At 42.7% G+C, this 18,769-nt stretch overlaps 1 protein-coding gene across 1 annotated transcript; it reads left to right on the top strand.

Annotated features, from left to right (window-relative positions):
• Positions 1–67: 67 nt before the first annotated feature.
• On the top strand, positions 68–18,485 carry LOC135921648 (BEN domain-containing protein 5-like). The gene is made up of 10 exons (XM_065455922.2): positions 68–3,103; positions 4,097–4,209; positions 4,305–4,560; positions 4,796–4,863; positions 5,760–5,831; positions 7,932–7,970; positions 9,117–9,251; positions 12,421–12,486; positions 17,366–17,585; positions 18,349–18,485. The coding sequence occupies exons 1-10, from the start codon at positions 2,908–2,910 to the stop codon at positions 18,456–18,458; spliced, it is 1,275 nt and encodes a 424-aa protein (XP_065311994.2). The 5' UTR covers positions 68–2,907; the 3' UTR covers positions 18,459–18,485.
• The last annotated feature ends 284 nt before the right edge of the window (positions 18,486–18,769 follow it).

Raw genomic sequence — 18,769 nt, 5'->3', positions numbered from 1 at the left:
ATATATATATATATATATATATATATATATGTGTGTGTTTGTGTGTGTGTGTATGTGTGTGTGTGTGTGTGTTCCAGAACGTTGATACATTCCTGACACAAATACCTGCATTATATAGACCAAAATATTCTTAAGGACATTTGTCAATATTTCGTTACGATAAATAGTGCGAGATTTTGTAGTGCATGAAAGTTATGAATTTGGCAGTCGCGTTTTCCGACTGACATCACGAACTAACTTTACTAGGAGTTTTGTAAATGTGCTTGGTTAATTGTGAAGCTGTACGCATTGAAGATTTGGGACTGCTAGCTGTTATGTTTGGCGTATCTTTTACCGCTGAGAGTTTGGATACGTTGTGCGCGCTTAGTTCTTCACGCACGACGTCGATACGATTATTATATACTTTCCTACGTTGGGTGTATCTTCCCCACACACACGTTTCACCGAGACATATCCCAGCTTATGAGCAGAGGAAAAGTCACAGTACAGTCGGCTATATGTGCGATACACATTTTCTATCTGATGTGGCCGGGCGGACCCTTTCAGCCTCAACTATAGCTTCATACAATAGCCATCTAAACATACACACCTATCGCCACAGCGGCAGGTACTGTGCGATTTAATTGCGTCTCGCGCGAATTACACAGTCAATAGTTCAATGCGACGATACAATAGATAACGTTGATTCACTGCATTACATTATTTACAGGGCTTTGGCTGTTCAATCGACTCAAGTGCCCTTCACTTTGTTATAAAAAGTGCGCATGCCGAGGATGGCGTATATACCTGTGAAAAATGTATACCTTAGGGTCACGTGAAATCAATATTTCCGATGGGCTGGTGCGTATTAAGGTACAGTCGTGAGCAAGTAACCCAGACGCAGAGAACGTTTAATATGAATATTAATGCGAACAGCATTCTTGGCCCCGTCAGAACAGTAGTATTTCAGGCTATATAGCTATCGAGCCACCAAGAATATCCACCGATGCCGAAGATAGTGCAGCCTGAAAATGGTGGGCCGTTCCAGTGAGCATGTGCAATGATTCTGTGCGCGCTCTTCAATGAACCTGTTCGATGCCAACTTTTGTGGCTGTTTACATGTCTGTGGGCTTGCGCGTACTTCACGGCGGCGACGCCAGAAGGCACAACGTGTGAAGCGAGAGAGCTAGCTACAAGAGCCCGGCTGCAGGTACCCACGTCACAGATGCGTTTCGGCTAATCGAATACTTTGACAGACATATCGTACATGAGTTCTGTCCGATTTCTTGGTAGCTTGGCATGCAGGCTGAAATGAAGGTGCCTGTTCGACTAATGTAATTCATTGAGACGATTTCGTCGCACGGCGCGCGCTAGCTGTGCTAAACGATACATCTTTTTGCTAATACCGTGGTCTAATCACTTTTGCTCTCGAGTGTAGAATTATCATGATGTGTTGAAAGCATGCGTGCGCATACCGAAGGCAATTAATATGCTTAATTGAAGTTTAAAGTATTTCTTCCCTCCTTTCCCTTCCCCTCTCTTTAATTTTTTGTATATGATGTATCACGTGAGCTTGGAGTTGCGCTAAAAAGAGAGGGACAGCTGCAGGTAGAAAGATGTAATGGACCTAATAGTTAATAAACCTTGAGTGCCCCTTTGGGACGCTTGTTACGTCTTACCATCAGCCACATTTAAATGGTATCAGTACTCATAAAAATAGTAACGACCTTTTTTTTCTTTTTGACCAATATATACTGGCCGTATTTTTTAACTGCTAACAGCTCAGGCCTGAGCTATTACTCCGGCTCTAAGTTCAATCACTTCTGTGACAAAAATACCCAGACGACGTATCAGGCACACGCAACTAAATGCAGGCCACATGAACCACAGGAGGAAAGAAACGTATCGAAAATTTTATTCATAACGTACACTGTGGTTATTCAGGTTATCACACCTAAGCACGTGAGAAACGAACAGATCTTTATGTTCCGCGAATCGGTTCGCGTGAGGGTGGAGATTCAATATTAATGACAAGTGGTGTCCAAATCCACGGCCCAGCGATGTCCTCATCAACGTAATAAACGTTGATCTTGAAGGCCATGCTGTTGCTTGCAGCAGAAGGCGGAAGCGGTTGCGGGAGTCAGAAACACGTCATAGACGTCAAATTCGGCGCTGAGGATCCTCAAAAAGGTATTACCAAGATAAGATAACGCGACATTTAAATGGTTACTTAAGCATATTGCAAATAGGTAGTATAGAATCCATGGCTCGTCGACAATTTCAATTGGTATTAGATCTCAAAGGCTATGCTTTTGCGGCCTGCACACGACGGAACTGAGAATACGGCATGACCGACATGTGTTAAAGATTGTGCATAAACGTTTTTTAATTTTTCTTTTCTCCACTGCCATGTGGCAACACAGAGCACACACATTCAGTACCTCCATAAATTCGTATACGGTGTCAGCAGTCTATGCATATTTACTACAAGCCAGACAAGACTATAAAACCGTGTGTACGCCTTTGTGCAAAGCCCTGCTACCCTAGCTCCTGCTATCGTCGCTGCTTCCCTCGCCATATTTCTGCATACGCCACGTTTTTTTTCCATTCTTATATTCCTATTCCTATATATTCATATTTCCTTTTTCTATATCTCTTTTATATCGTTTTATATCTCTTTTATATTATCTTTTATATCTTTATTACTGTATCTATATATAGCTTAATTTAAGTGTAGTGCCGTGATTATTTTTTCTTTTAAGTTTTCTCTGTAAGTGCTTATATTAATTTATTTGTATGTGTGTATTCAGTGTATAGTTCCTTCATCTTTAAATATAGTTGTGCTACTTTTTTGATTACTTTTCGTACTTTTGTAAGCCTCGTATTTATTTCTTTGTGTTAGTGTGCTTTTTATATTTGTCCTTGAAAATGTCAGCGCCGACACACGCTTATGTGGAATATGAGGACGGAGGCAAGGCGATCGTCTCGGTAAGCCTTATAAAGGATTACAGTCCCAATGATTTCAACGATTTGGCGTGCAACAAGCGCATTTATTGGAGAGACCGTGGAAAAGGCTTCGAAGGAGAGGAAGGTTATTACTCCGGCAACGTCATGGTGTTGGGATGTGAGTATATATCAACTTTCAACACTTCATTTGCTTCGCGGGGGTCGATCGCAGGGCAAAGTTGTGACTGGTGTTGTAGATGTCGCGGGGGGCTTTTCTCGTAGCTGGGTGCTTTTTTTTTTTCGTTGCGACGATATATTGAATTTTTCACAAGTACTTCTCCAGGAGGGCACATGTAACAGGCAAACGGAGGCCTCAGGAAAGCACCTAGATTATGCAGATCGCGGTGCTTAGCGCGGCATTTCATGCAGCCTCTATGTCGCTAAATGAAGCATGCACACAGCGCTGTGTGCGCGTTCCTTTATTGCGTCCAGTTATCGTAACGAGTCCTGATCGACGAGATTAGTGCTGCGATGTTATGGCGATGACTTTTCCAACGTTATTGCTTCTCGCAGCATCAGTGGTCATAGTGACGCTCCGACCGCGCTAGAGTGGCATAGAATTGGCGTAAGGCATTGTCACATAATCGCGGCCTATCTTAGCATACAACTCACGGTGCGATCGTGGTTATAACATAGGCGGCTTATATGTCATTGATAAAGGAAATGGGAAAATAACTGAAAAAAATGTAGCCTTTTATGTGCTCGCCACGCGTTACTTGGTCTGTAATTGGGCCTCGTTGCCGACTCTACCGAAAATTTTAGCTCAACAGACCCTATGTTTCTCATTTGGCACGTGCGACATGTGTTCAAAAGAAGGGAAACCTGCTGCATCAAGACTTAACCTGTGTTAACACACGTTAGCACTCAGCATGTTAACAGATGTGATGTGAAGCAACAAAATGCCCATGCTGTAGTGTGCTTGTTTTGGGGCACTTACTGCTTCCGCTTGTTACTTTTCCTTTTCTGTATGTCTTGTAGAATCCCTCAGTTATATTTAGCGCCTACTGTCTCTACATGTGTCCTTATTATTGCTTTTTAATCGGTAACTGCGATGACCATCACAAATGCCATATTTTCTTGTAATCAGCATATTGTTTACATTATCCTTCAGGTGGCAAAGCTGATTTGATTGCGAGGATGTTGAAGCAGCACAAGCCTGTTCCCATGGACGTGTTTGAACAATCAAGCGAGAGACATCGCCACAAGCCGAAGCCAGCCCTCAAGGTAATAATAATGATAATAATGCTTTAACAATCAAAGTTTGCCGAAACAAATATTATGCAACTTCATTTTCCTCTTGCCATTTACATTATTACTAGGATGTACCAACAAAGGAAAAGCGGCGCCGACTGGAAAGTGCAAAAAAATCAAGAATGCAGAAAATCCTTGAGAAAAAATCTGCTGCTGGAGATACGGACTCCAGCAGTGAAGATGAGTTGGTGCCGAGGAAAATGCTGAAGAAAGCGGAAAATGAGATCGCAGGACTGAAAAATAAGTTAAGAATATGCGAGCAGCAGCGCATTGAAGAGCGGCAGCAGAATGAAAAACGCCACAGCTTGCTCGAGGAGAGGATGAGTGAGTAATAATTTATTTTAAATGACGGTGTCATTTTGCTTAGAAATTTATTTTTGCAGTATTCTGTGTCGCCTCACAAGTGTGCTGTCAGTCCTTGTGCATGAATGGCGTAGTAAAATGCCTCAGCATGCAAACTAAGGTTTTAGATTAATGCTAGTCAGTGGAATTAATTGTGCTATGTGTGGACATTTATGTGACAATTATGATTGTGTTTATGTAAATGTGCACCATGCAGATTCCATGGAGGCCTCCATAATTGAGGCAATAAGAAAAGAAGTTCGTGCGGCAAGGCTGCCTTCACAGGTATGTAATGTGGCATGTTGATATTTTATGGGGAGCAAAATTTCATGATTTTGAAATGTCAAATCAAGTCATCAACTGTTTCCCATGGACGGATTTATAAATTTGGTTACTTGACGATCTAGTTTAACCTTTTGCTGCCGCAATCACACTTCTATCATGACATTTCTTTGGCAGCTGACGTGATTTGCACCCATAGTACTTGATATAGAATTTCTCATCTAAGCAGCAGCAAAATAATATTTGTCGATTTAAGTACACGAGTCTAGCTGCATCCTAATAAACAACTAATAAATGACACTTCTGTATTGCTCATGCACTGATCTCACATTTTGCAAAACTTTAGCCTGTTTACCTTTAACCATGGAGGAAGGAAAAAGATAGGTGGGAGCGTACTGCAACGCGATTGAAGCCAACCTGGTGACCCAACCTGTGGTCGCATGCCGAAGTTTGCGGCTGGTTTTAGTGTTCCCACTCTGCAGGCAGAGCAACGGCAAGGCAGCTGAACAAGCGTGCACCGAATAAATATTGGCATAGCTACTGGGAACCAAACGTCTTAGCAGATCTCGACCAAAGAGGTCACATGTTGGGCCACCACTGTGGCTTCATGGAGCGTTCGCTTGCCAAGGCTGGCTGCCTGACGTAATGCTCCCTCCTATATCTTTCCTTCCTCCATGCATTTAACTGCACAATTATCAATGCATATCTCTAAGCACGTGGGAATCTAATGGCTACAGCAATTTGTCTAAAGCAGCTAAACCTTTTAATTTGCAGTAAAGTTTTGTTGTGTCAAAAACAAAACCCTACAAGCCTTAATGGCCTTACTCATTTACCAGTGCCTATTGGAGAAAATGTAAATGGACTTCTGATAACTGTACTGTTCTTCAATTGCCCTTTAGGGTTGTGCTGCAAATGTTTGCAGCGATAATTTGCAGCAAGCAGTGCGGGAAGCTCCCATGAAGCCATGTGAGGTGAGAACTTCATTGGCATTGGTATATTTATTTGTTAGAAATGATTATGCATTGCTCATTATTTATGTAGTCAACTTTAAAACAAATCTAACTTACCACGAAATGCTAGTGTAAACTTGATGGTATTGAGCTTTGGTGTCGTATATTTTATGCTGAATTATAATTTAAGGTAATCAAACCAAGGAATGGGGAGTGTGTGTTACTCAACAGCATTTCTAGTTTGCATATGTACGGCTTTGTTATGCGCTATGCATATTTTGTGCATGTTAGTGCACGTAATACTGTACTTATGGCTATATACTAGTTACTGTGGATAAGCTTTTCTTTGCTTCTTTGCACATTCCTGCTTGTGTACAGTCTAGCTTCTGTATCACTGGTGAGCACTAGGTAGCATTATTGTGCAATGCATGGAATCCTGCTAATATGTCTGCAGTGTAGATTTCTCAGCGACAAGATCATTACAATTGTTTTCTGAAATAAAAATGTGTTTCGCAGTGCAAGAAATAATGTGTAAACTTTCATTAAGGGTTGTTTCAATGCAGTAGCAGTATAATTAGCAGAGTGGCAAATTGAGTGAATTGGCATTCGTTGTCAAATAAACATAACAGCACTAACAACAAGGGAGAAAAAATGTACGACACAGAAAAGTGCCTGTAGCACTAGCTGTTACTTCCGTTTCAAATTTAGCTGAAGTTATACCCACCACTGTGGTTCAGCCACTGCGATGTCCTACCACAGAGCACAAAGTAAAAAGAAATAATTATCAGTGTTGTGAGCCACAATCCAATGAAGCCAGAATTCAAAACAGCTCATGCATCGATTTATGTGTACATTGACGAACCTGAGGTTTTAAAAAAGTATCTGGAGCCCTTTACATGGCTTTTCTCATAATCTGTGGGATTCACGTCCAAAGGCCAGGTTGTTATATCTCCTTTGCATTAAACAGTCATAGGCAGAAAAAGCTGATACTCGCTCATACTTGCTCGCCTATATATTTGGAGGCTATGCACTCACTCGCAGTCATTGGCACTTGCATTCATGAAAGAAAGAAAATCTATTCCCGCATTGTGCAATACAAAATGGTATACAGTATCATGTGGCATTTGCAGTTGCTTGCATTGACACTTAATGGTACCCAGTCATGATAATTCTTGCATCCACAACCATTCACTCACATTACATTCACTCGCACTTGTGGACAGCCACCTATTATACTCGCATTCACTGAAACTCGCTGCCACCAAATTTCATTCATAGTCGTGTTTATCAGCACTTGCTGTTATCCATACGTCCCCTCAAGCTTGTTAACACTCCCATTCATACACACATCCTTGCACTTATCATTACTCACTAGCACCCTCCTATGCCTGTGAAATAAGCGTGGAGCAAGTACGAGTTGGTATACTTGTGAACATTTTGACCAATACAAATTAAAAAGCTGGTGTTTTTCTTCCAGCGCAGCAATATGCAATAGTATAATAATTCACTACAAGTTTCTGAGGCTTTACTAGTTCTCAACAGTAGTGATAGCACGTAGTGCTCTGCAGTGTTGCATAGTTGTCACACATAGGCAACACATGGGCCGTAGTATTTCCGCCAGCAAGATAACCTTATGCATTCAGCTGAAGAGTACCATGTAGTGCGACACAAATTTTTAGGTGGTTTAAAGCTTCAAATATTGGGTAAGCTTGCATTGAATTTAGACTGAAGAATGCACACACTTCAGGTTGTCCCCATGCAGCAACCAAATGAACAATCAGTGTTTGATGTTTCTCTTTCCTGTTGTGCAGCATCATTCCTACATTCTGCTCCCAAGCAATCGTTTTTTCTAGCCCAGACATATGTTTAAGTAATAGCTGACAAGTACGCTTCTTGCTTCTCGGTCCAGATCTATGTGTTTTGAGCCATTAGCAAGGAAGGTGGCAGGTTAGGCCCTGTTTAATTTCAGAAAAGGGCTCAAAAAGAACTTTGCCATCGCTCTTAGACACTTTGCATAGCTTCTTTATAGTTCATGTGCTAATGCTGATAAGTCTGTGGCCTACACATTTAAAGAATTGATGTGTGGTGGTAATTGCGATGTGTTTGGTTCCTGGATTTCAGGATAATTCCATTCAGGAAGAGTCTACCACACTGTATGAGGTATGTATACACAATACATAAAAGCCCAGCTAGTGTGTTTTGCATGGGGCTGCGAAAAATTAAGATCTGGAAATCTGAACAGCCAGAACGAAGACAGATTTGTACGCATTTAGTTTGTACTTTGCAAACCTAATGTAGCAGCCACGGGACTATAAATGATATTGTTGCTTTCGCCACTTTATCTAAGAGAGCGGATGCTGAAGTGAGTGGGCGAAAGCACGGTCTTGTTAATTTTTAGCAGAATAAAATGACCTAGTAAACATTGTCTTTAGCTTTTTTGGATTGCGAGCACTTTTTTCTTGAAGCTAAGCTTTTTTCCTATATTTTTCTATCTCCCCTTTTCCTAAGCCTGTGTTTGGCATGGTTGCTGCTGCTGCGGTATCTTTGTAGGTATGATTGTTGATATGTATATGCAGGTTTATGTGAAAAGATTGCAGGCTCCAGCACTTGGGCTGACATAGCTCTGTATGCTCTCGGACTCACTAATGCCAGTTAGCATGCTATATTCTGGATAAAAAGAAAGTTGCTATTTAAGATGTGGGTATAATGATGACTTGAAGGTATTTTTAAAAATCGCACTGACCTCTTAATGTTATATCCAATGGCACCTTGGGTTTAGGCATTCGGCATGTGCCACTGTGACCCAAGGGGCTACAGAATTATTAAATTTAGCTAGATGTGTGCCATACAAACATCATGGTGTTGCTTTTGTCATTGTTGCATCGCTGCATGCAGTAGACATCTCACAATGTGTATCTGCATCTGCTTTATTTGGCATTTGCAATATGACATAACCTGTGAGCAGCGTAGTGCATAAAGAAAAAGAAATTGCATGAGACACTTGCACACATATGTTTATGGTGAACAAACATAAACATTGCATAATTAAAGTTACAGGTCCCACAGGGTGAAAGTAAACACTATTATATGCACCTTTACTTTCATAGCACTTCATTAAGCATGTCACTAAGACTTTGCTTCACGTCGACTCCAGTGTGTCTTGGATCTGCATAATTATTTTTTGGTGTTCTGCATGGGCTGCCACACTGTATTGCTCAGTTGTATTTGTTCTCTAACCTGCATCTATTGTACACCCTTGAGGTACTCGTTGCTATGATGTGCTATCAACTTGCTATTTGTGCTCAGGATTTGGATCTCGGCACTGCCCCAATGGATGGGGCACTGCCAGCTCATTGCGAGTCGGCAAAGCCCAGCTGCGTCCTTGGGCCTCGTGAAGAGGTGGCAGGCAGCCAGGTAGCCAGCCATGTGCCTTCCACCCATGTGAGTGTATAGATTTATCCTGATAATTTGCACCTGCTAAGCCACTATGCTTGCTAGACAAAGCCTAACGAAGTGTTTATTTCCTCTTGTTAAACATTGTGTCATACTGAAGAATTAATATTGCCATGAATGCACTTGCAGTTGGTCTGCTTGAATTTTCGAATCATACTTTGTATACTAGTTTATGCCAACTCATTATGAGAATCGTGCTATGCGGATAGAGCTATCTGCCTCCTGCTTAGAAGGCACAGTACGCACCTCTTTGGCCTCTGCTTCACGTAGACGGCAACCCCAGGCTGACCCACACGGGAGAAATCGGTAGTTGCCCTTTCCTATCCTCCTCTCTAATCTTTGTCTTTCTCTTGCTTTCGATCTTCCCTGTTTCCTCTTGGCTTCCTCTTACTTCCACTTTTTCCAAACAGCAAGGGTTAACCTTGTGTGGGATAGCCAACCTTGGTTATAACAGATTTGGTTATAGTAGGGTACGTACAGCTGGCGCCTGCAGGACGTGTTTTTTCACGGTCTTGCATCATCCCCTTGTTGGGCTCCATATGGAGGTGGGTGGTTGGCGGTGCTGCTGAATTTCCGCATATATTTATGGCATGTTCTTCTCCCCCACTTGCTGATCGCCCTCATAAACGAGGGCGCACCGAAGAAGTATTTAGCTTCTATGGCCAACATAGTGAAAACTTTCCCAAATTCCATGTCATGCATTCTGAGAAAACCGCAATGTCACTGAGAATGATCTCCTTTTCTGGTGTCGAAATCAATAACCAATGTTCTTGGTCAAGGCTATAAACTTTCCAAACTTCCAAGTGGAGATCTCCTTTTAGAACTCCGAGATCAAAATCAATATGAAAGGCTGCCGAATCTTGTCTTTTGGTGACTTTCCAGTGAATGTGACGCCGCATCGCACCATAAACACCAGCCGTGGTGTTGTATTTGATAGTGACCTGATTGATTTGACAGAGGCTGAACTACTTGAAGGCTGGGGTGACCAGAATGTGATCAGTGTAAAACGAATCAAGATGAGGTGCGATGGTAAAGAAATACAGACTAAGCATCTTATTCTCACATTCGGCTCAGGTGTTCTGCCTGAAACAATCGAGGCAGGCTATGGAAGATCAGGGTCAGGCCATATATACCAAATTTCCTCCGATGCTTTTAAATGTCAAAGGTTCGGCCACAGTTCCCAGAACTGCTATGGCTGAATAACCTGTGCCAAATGGCAGCGACCATGAACATCCGTCCGAGTCATGCGTGAACACTGCACACTGAATTGTGAAGGGGAGCACCCTGCGTACTCGCGGTCCTGCCCATCTTAGAAAAAAGGAAAAGAAATAATGGCAATCAAAATCAAAGAGCAAATTTCGTTTAAAGAGGCACGCAGGCATGTATCCTTCTTGCCAAAGTGGCGCGTCGGGGCAGTGCCACATCTGCCTCCAGCGGCTGTGTGGCCCATACACAGTGAGCCGGCAGTGCCGTCACCTGCCCCCTGGGCGGTTGCAGCTGGCGCTGTTCCACCGTCCGAGATGAAGGGGCCATCGACCTCTGGGCTGGTGGCCTCAAAGGCCTCATCACTTAAGAGGCTTTCTCGACAAACAAATCGCTCTCAAGAGCCGGTGTCCAGCGCCTCGCAGGAGGCGATGTACACAACACTTAGTCAAACAGCACCACCAGCGCCTTAGGAGCGGCGAGAATCTTGACCGTTCCATAACAGAGAAACATCGCATTATGGGACCGGCAAAGGGCCCTGTAACCTAACTTTTCTTGTTAGACACACAGCACTAACCTCGTTCCCATATGGATACGCAAATATTACAATGGAACGTGAGCGGACTTCTTCACAACCTTGACGATGTTAAAGAACTCCTCCGCAAATTCACTCCAAGGGTGCCGTGTGTACAAGAAACACACCTAAAATTAATGCAGACCAACTTTCTAAGGCAATATGCCACTTTCCGCAAACACCGTGATGATGCACTCACCTTCTCAGGGCGTGTAGCCGTAATAGTCTATAAGGGCGTTGAATGTCGGCAAATAAATCTCTGAACCTCCCTCGAGGCAGTTGCATTACGAGCTGTGCTATTTGGTCAGCTAATTACGGTTAGTTTGATGTACGTCTCCCCTTCCTGTCAACTTACTAAAGCAGAGTTTCACAGCTTGATCGATGAACTTCCTCCATCATGTATAGTCGTGGTGATCTAAATGCACATAGGCCCATGTGGGGCAACACATGTGCAGATGCGTGTGGGTGCCTGATAGAAAATTTTGTTTTCTTTAGGTGCATGCTTATTGAACAAAAAAGAACCAACATACTACACTGTTACACATAAAGTATACTCGTCCATAGACTTGAGCATAGTTTCGAGCTCACTATTTCGTTACCTGGAGTGGTCTGTTCCGAAGAACCCCTATGGGAGTGACTACTTCCCAATTACATTAAAGGTAACAAAACCAGATGCATGCTGTCCGCATTTTCCTTGATGGAACCTCGAATCAGCAAACTGGGAACTTTTTTCGAGAACTCGCATATTTAGGCGGTGATGACAATTCTGATTTTAACGTAGATGATGCTGTGGCATACCTAACTGATTGTGTTATTGATGCTGCAACAAAATGTATTAAACAATTTAACAGACTGGCAAAGAATCGTCGCACCCAATGGTGGAATGACGAATCTAGGAAAGCCCTAAAAAAATCAAAACAAAGCTTGGGGATTGTTTTACAATTCTCCAACAGCTGAAAACCTTATTTCATTGTGGCCAGAATATTGTGTCCGGCTTTTGCTATCCTGAGGTTTGACTATGTGTTAATTGAATGCTAGACTAATGAACTTGTTTGGCACGGGAAAATTTGTGTTTATGGCATTGAAGAACCATTTATATAAAAAAAAAACTTTTAATGTATCTCCAGGTAGGTTCTGCTTATGTAGTTTGTAGTTTACTTTTTGCCAGTGGCGATGCAGGCTTGTCTTATAGCACGTGCTTGATGCACAAGCAATGTGGAAATGAGGTATAATCACATTCACTGATTATGCATGCTTATTGTATGCAGTCTTCTGTAGGGTATTCTTTCTAATGTCAGGTTTGATATTTTTTTGTGTAAAACAGAAAAAACTAGGAAAGGTAGGTTGGCTAACCACATAGGTGTGCTGCTTTTATTTCAGGGGCCAGTCCCAGTACCTGCAGAGCTGGGTGTGGAAGCTCCACTCTTCACACCAGTTGGTGGAAAGGCAAGCTGTGTTTGCTTATCTGAATCAAACTAGTTTATGTCATTATACACCAGAATATGTGCCGAGTACTTTACTTGGTACTAACTGTGGAGCTTAGTGTATGCAGTTGTGAAAGCAGCCAGCCAGTACAGCAGTGTTCTGAAGAAATAACAGGTGCTGACGTGCTAGTATTTCAAGTTCATTCGCAGTGCATATAAAGATTGTCATTATTCTACTAAAATTCGTATTTCTGGGAATGTACCACTCCTACAATTGTTTTATCCGTCTATTAAAATGAATGCTCTGCTAGCAGTGGTGCATTGCTGTGTGAGCAGGAAAAGTCGACATCAATCGTCTATGAGCAATGGTTTATGAGAGTACTTATGTGCAGTAATACCTTGTTAACTGAAAGTAGTAAAATCTGGAAAAAATTTGAGACAAGTGAATTTTCCAGATAATCAGTCGTGGAAATTGCAGTGAAAAGCTGAGTTCGTTTTAAAAAATTTACTGCTACTGACAAGCTTTTCAACAACAGCTAAACATAAAGGTTTCAAAGAAATAAATAAAAACATGCCAGAGATATCAATCAGTTCCATTTTGTGGCACTGCAGTCTTACTCTGTGCATGAAAAGTGCGTAGGGCTGGTCTGCTTCGTTGTAGCTCCTGGACCTAGAAAAGCGTCCTTGAGCCGCTTCACACATCGCATGAGCTGATCGTTCCCGACGCTGCATTTAACTTTATTTTGCAGCAAGTGAAGCACGTTTCTTGTTTCAGCAGATGTCGGCACCTCTTTAGGTCTTGCATTATAATTGCCTTCACCGCCCCTTCTGTTTGTAGCCATCCCAGCGATTTCGGTGTCAGTAAATTCACCTATCACCGGTACATCCTGGTTGCATAGCACACACTTGTAAATGCTCATGTCGCTTTCTACTATGCAACACACGTAGCACAGACTTACAGGGAACCCTGCCACAGAAAGCGATGTGAGCATTCACGAGTATGCGCTATATGCAAGCAGGGCATACCGAAATGCATGCTGCACATGGGTTTTTATTCTATGCTGTATAGACTAAAATTCAGTGCCGCGAGCATTGTGTAGAATAAAAGTAAAACGGAAATTGGACCTCTGATGGTAAATCGCATGCGTTGCACAAAGCGAACACAACGAACTGTGTCAAGCATGCTATTTTGCCGGGCCTGCCTCTGCGCATGTCTCTCCCATCACATGATGTGCTACATGGTTGCTTGACAAAGTTGTTATGCCACTAGGTTCTGAGTTCACATCCTAGGAAAGTGTCCACTTCGTGGTAGGTGCAGCAGTCTTGCGCGAAGCTTGTTTAACGGTCCTGCGGCAGAGTTCTTGTTCCACTCTTAGTGAAGATTTTGAGGTATCCGCTATTTGGTCCAAAAATAGTTCGATGCCTTGGAAAAATTCCACTGCCGATTTTTTTTTTAGATGTGAGAGTTTGAGTTAACACGGTATTACTGTAGTATGATAAGGCAGCTCAGGAGTTCTTACCATGTTTAGTAAGTAGTGTGCCAAGGCCTTGATTCAGACTAGTTGGTCTCGTACTGGGAGCCTCAATATCGGTTAAAATGCAGGGACAGATAAATGACTACCGCATATGGTGCTAACTTCCAACTGCTTATTTTGGAAAGGAAGATGTCCTTTTATGGACTCTGCACACGTCAACAATGGTGTGACATCCTGTAAATGACAGCACGTAAACATCACTTTTTAATTAAGCAAGTTTTTTATGGGATGGTGACAGGGACGTAGTGCTGATGCACCTGTCTGCTAAGTACCGAGTATGAACAGCTTCTATTACCTCGCATGTCAGCTGTTGTCTGGCTCTGCCCACGATACTGCACTGGTCAAACAAATGTGCAACCACACTTTCTACAATATTGGGCCAGTGACTCACTGCCAAATTTCTTTACACTGTTATTATGCTCCCGTAGCCAATCATTCAGGCATCATCCTGTTTGTCCTACATAAGATTGCAGACTGCATTGCAGGTGTAAGTGGCAGATGACGCAGTGGTGTTTGGCAACAGCATTCAGGTTAGTCATCCAGCATAGCCTTGCTAGCTTGTTAGGTGCAGAGAATACTAGTTGTACATTCAATCGCTGGCCAATCTTTTTTGCGCTGTGTGATAACTTATGTATTGAATAAAAAGAAAAGCCTCGCAGTTCAAAAACAATTTGTCCTGGTCTGGGACTCGAACCCGGGACCACTGCCTTTCCGGGGCAGCCGCTCTGCCATCTGAGCTAACCTGGCGGCTAGCAGATGGCAGGGCGAAGTCGAACTTGTTGACAACTCGAAGCAATAAAAGGCAAGAGTTTGACCTAATATTTCTGCGGAAAACCGCAAGGTAAATAGGGGCGTGCCAAGGCATTGATAATCCGCAACCGCAAATCATTCGCAGCCACGACTGTAGGCAACATTCAGTACGAGAAAAGAGAGCAAAAATGAAGTTTGGTTTAAATTTTCTCGGCTGCTAATCAACCCCTTTCTGCAAGAATATCTTGGCAATTGCTATGAACGGTTGGAGGTCTGCTTTACCCTTTATTAATTACTTCTCTCCAACTTGCGGGTTTTTGTAGAACTATTAGGTCAACCTCTTGCCTTTGCTTCAAGTTGTCGACAAATTTGACTTCGCCCTGCCATCTACTAGCCGCTTGGTTAGCTCGGATGGTAGAGCGGCTGCCCCGGAAAGGCAGTGGTCCCGGGTTCGAGTTCCAGACCAGGACAAATTGTTTTTCAACTGCGTGGCTTTTCTTTTTATTAAATACATAAGTTATCACACAACTCGAAAAAGATTGGCCAGCGATTGAATGTACAACTAGTATTCTCTGCACCTAACAAGCTAGCAAGGGTATGCTGGATGACTAACCCAAATGATGATGCCAAACTCCACTGCGAAAAAAGGCGTGAAAATAAGTTTGTTGATTGTGCCTCGTGCATCATCGGGCAATACACCTGCAGTGCTTTAGATTCTCTATGTAGGACAAACAGGATGATGCCTGAATGATTGGCTACGGGAGCATAACAATCTAAAGAAATTTGGCAGTTAGTCAGTAGCGTGCCATTGTAGAAAGTGTGGTTGCACCTTTGTTTGACCAGTGCAGTATCTGGGCAGGGCCGGACAGCAGCTGACATGTGGTGTAATAGAAGCTGTTCATATTAAGTACTTAGTAGACAGGTGCGTTTACATTGTGGCCTTGTCACTATACCATAAGGAACTGGCAGCATACGTTCTAGGAGAGAAAAAATAATAGAGTAATGCAGAATGTTGCAGGAAGCTCATTGCATAAAAGATATCTGATATAGTTTAAGTCCTGCATCTGTTGCGCTACCAAATAAAGAAAAACCCATGCTAATGGTGGTATCTTACATGTGCGTGGAATGTGGTTTGGTGAAAGTACCATGTGTTGAACAGTTGCTTATGCTATTGTGTAACATTAAGAGCTTTTTTTCAATGCCATGAAACCAGTTGAAGACTAGTGCCCTTTCTGTCCTGTCATCCTTTCTGCATTGTAAGACATTTCTTTTTTCCTCCAGAGGATGAGTACTTCTATTCAATTAGTTCAGCACTGCAGGTGACATTAGGTATTGCCTAATGACTCGGGCTCTGAGCAAGGTGTGCGACTATTGTGCAATGCAAAAGAGCAAAAGCAGTGCCAGTGTCCAACTGAAATGACACAGCAAGTCAACATTGCCTTGTCATTGGGGGAAATTGTACAGGGATGCCAAAATGTGTCATGCCTTGTTGTGTCTTTATTCTCGCATTTGCTAGCTGCCTTGCATGACACTGCATTGGCCACCTGCCTTCAGAACTGCATAATTGCCCTCTGTAGTCGGGATGATCATGACCACGGTTTCGTTCGCAGCTGTTGTGACAAGTAGTAGTTCATTGCGACTTGGTGCAATGCATGCTGTCTCACAAACATGGTGTCTATTGAGGATAGTGATTGTACTGTGGCCAGGCTTGCATCCAATCAGCCAGTTACATTGAGATTGTTGTACAATCTGTTGTACAGCCAGCGCAGTGGTGAAAAAATTATCGGGATGGACATGTGGTAGTGAATAGCATGCCTCCGACAAAGATGCGGCCAAGTCTTGTACTATGACTGCACTGCAAAGAAAGTACTTCCTCAAGGCCCTTGCCGCTGCGGGCAGTATGATCAGTCGCTAAATGACATCTGCAGCTCCTGCACTGCTTATATGTGAAGTATAAACAGGATTTGCGGATTGATTCAGTATAAAAGTGTGTTGGTGTGAACATTTGTTTTTTTCTTTTCATACCCTTAACAATTTAACATTTGGTTAATTCAGAATTTAGTTCCAGTCCTGTGAAATTTGAATGAATGAGGTTTTACTGTATTACACCCCTTCTTTCACCGCATGTGTAATTTGAGCTCACTGGGATACTGCAAGAAGTGTTTTCAGCCTCAAGGGTAAGATTGCTAGCTCTGGGACAAAGCAGCTCCTTAAGTGTGCAATAAGTTTTACTGTGGTTTTCTGCTCTTCCCATCTGCTTCCCTAGACTTTTTCTCAAGTCTAAATAAAAACTAGTATATCCCGTACAAAAGGTGCTTGTCGCTGACTGTGGGATTAAATGTGGTGAATCCTCCGAGGTAGAATTGTTGTCCCTAGCTGGGCCATTATCAGTGAAGCTTCATCGACTAGGGCTTCCTACAGTCAGGGCGTAAACTTTGAACCTTTTGCATATATCTTGGTTTTATCCTTGAGTGCCATCACTGTTTGGCAACCTACTTTTCCTTAATAACTGTTACCTTTTTTATCCATTATTTCAAGAACAGAGACTTTTTCTGAGAGTACATATGCTCTTTTGTATTTGAGTAATTAATCTCTTGCAATTTTTATCTTTTGTAGGTACACATTGGAAATGGCCTGTTTATTTGTGCCAATAAGTGGACCTGGGTGAACCAAGCGAAAACGGACAGTACGTTTGCCAGGGAGGTTGCCCGGTGCCTGTGGCAGCCACATGAATTGGTGGGCAGGAGCATGACCGGCAAAGTTTGCATGAGCAAACTCAAGGAAGGTGGCGAAGCAAAGCCAGCGTTAACGCCAGAGAAACTTGGTGCAGTTCGAAGTAAGTAGACCCTGCCCTGCTAGCTCATGTTTTCATAACGATTGCGAAGTGTTTTGAAGTTAAAGGAGCAATGCCTATCACATGGTGCTATTTCTGCACGAATATAATGGGCTGTAAGATGGGGTTGTATAGAGGTGATCTTGTTATATGGGCCGACATAGTTTACATCTACACATCAGGGGCATGCATAGCTGTATGTGCATATTTAGTGATGCGCTCTCGCTAATAAAAAACTATCACTTAGTTTCTATGGTGGTATTATAGGTGCATTAATCTTTCCTATTAATAGTTCTGCACTGGCATCTATGCAGTGTTTTCCATCTGCATATTCCGCGGTGCGGTAACTAAAAGCTGTGTAATTTGTGTAGTCACTTGCATGAGCTGGTATATACTTGATTAATTAATGTAAAGTATGTGTGGAAATGTATTAGACTATTTCTGTGGTGTTTTATTGCAATTCTGCAGCCATTTATATTGTTTGTAAAACACGAACATTTCACAGAGATGGGAACAAGAATGCGAGGACGAGCACTTGTTTTCAACTGCTGTGGTTAATGTTGAAATATCAATTTACGTTGGTAAAAAACTCATAAGCCTCCGTGCTCTATTTTTGCGGTTTCTCTGTGAGATGTTCACGCTTTACACTCAATATCGTGCCAGAACTAGCCCAATCAGTTACGCAGTGGAGCCACCTACTGTGCATGTCAGTTCCAATGGCTTGTGGAATCTAACGGGGCATGCTTTGTTTGCATTTTTTGTGCAGAGTCATACGAGCACTTTGTGGCAAACCACCCGAGCACTGTAGATACGGAGGCCAGGAGGCTCAAAGACTTGAACAAGCATCTGGCCACCATGCTGCGTGATGCCAAATAAAGATGGTTTGTGCTGCGTGCCCTAAAATTGACCTCTTCGGAGCTGGTGGCTCATTGCCCGACTCACGTGCGATTGAAATTCACTCGCTGCAATGTTGGCAGACGATGTTACTGTGTGCAACTTCATCAGAAATATTGCATGAACAAAAGAACTCGTTCAACACAAATGAGAACACTTGTACAATGTAGCTGAATAAGAATAGCGTCTTTTGCATAGCTGAAGAGAACATTTTCATGTAGCATACACAAACGAGAACGATATCGTGGAGCGTAGCCATGCGAGAACGATATCGTGGAGCGTAGCCATGCGAG

Source organism: Dermacentor albipictus, chromosome 8 (genome assembly GCF_038994185.2).
Source record: "Dermacentor albipictus isolate Rhodes 1998 colony chromosome 8, USDA_Dalb.pri_finalv2, whole genome shotgun sequence".
In the NCBI taxonomy this organism is placed as follows: domain Eukaryota; kingdom Metazoa; phylum Arthropoda; class Arachnida; order Ixodida; family Ixodidae; genus Dermacentor; species Dermacentor albipictus.
The sequence above is the reverse complement of the archived record's forward strand: the minus strand, read 5'-3'. Positions and strand labels throughout refer to the sequence as shown.

Coding starts and splice junctions, on each gene's coding strand:
- LOC135921648 (XM_065455922.2), top strand. CDS start 2,908: ATGTCAGCGCCGACACACGCTTATGTGGAATATGAGGACGGAGGCAAG. Junction 9,252..12,420: donor GCCATGTGCCTTCCACCCAT/GTGAGTGTATAG, acceptor CTTTTATTTCAG/GGGCCAGTCCCAGTACCTGC. Junction 17,586..18,348: donor GAAACTTGGTGCAGTTCGAA/GTAAGTAGACCC, acceptor TTTTTTGTGCAG/AGTCATACGAGCACTTTGTG.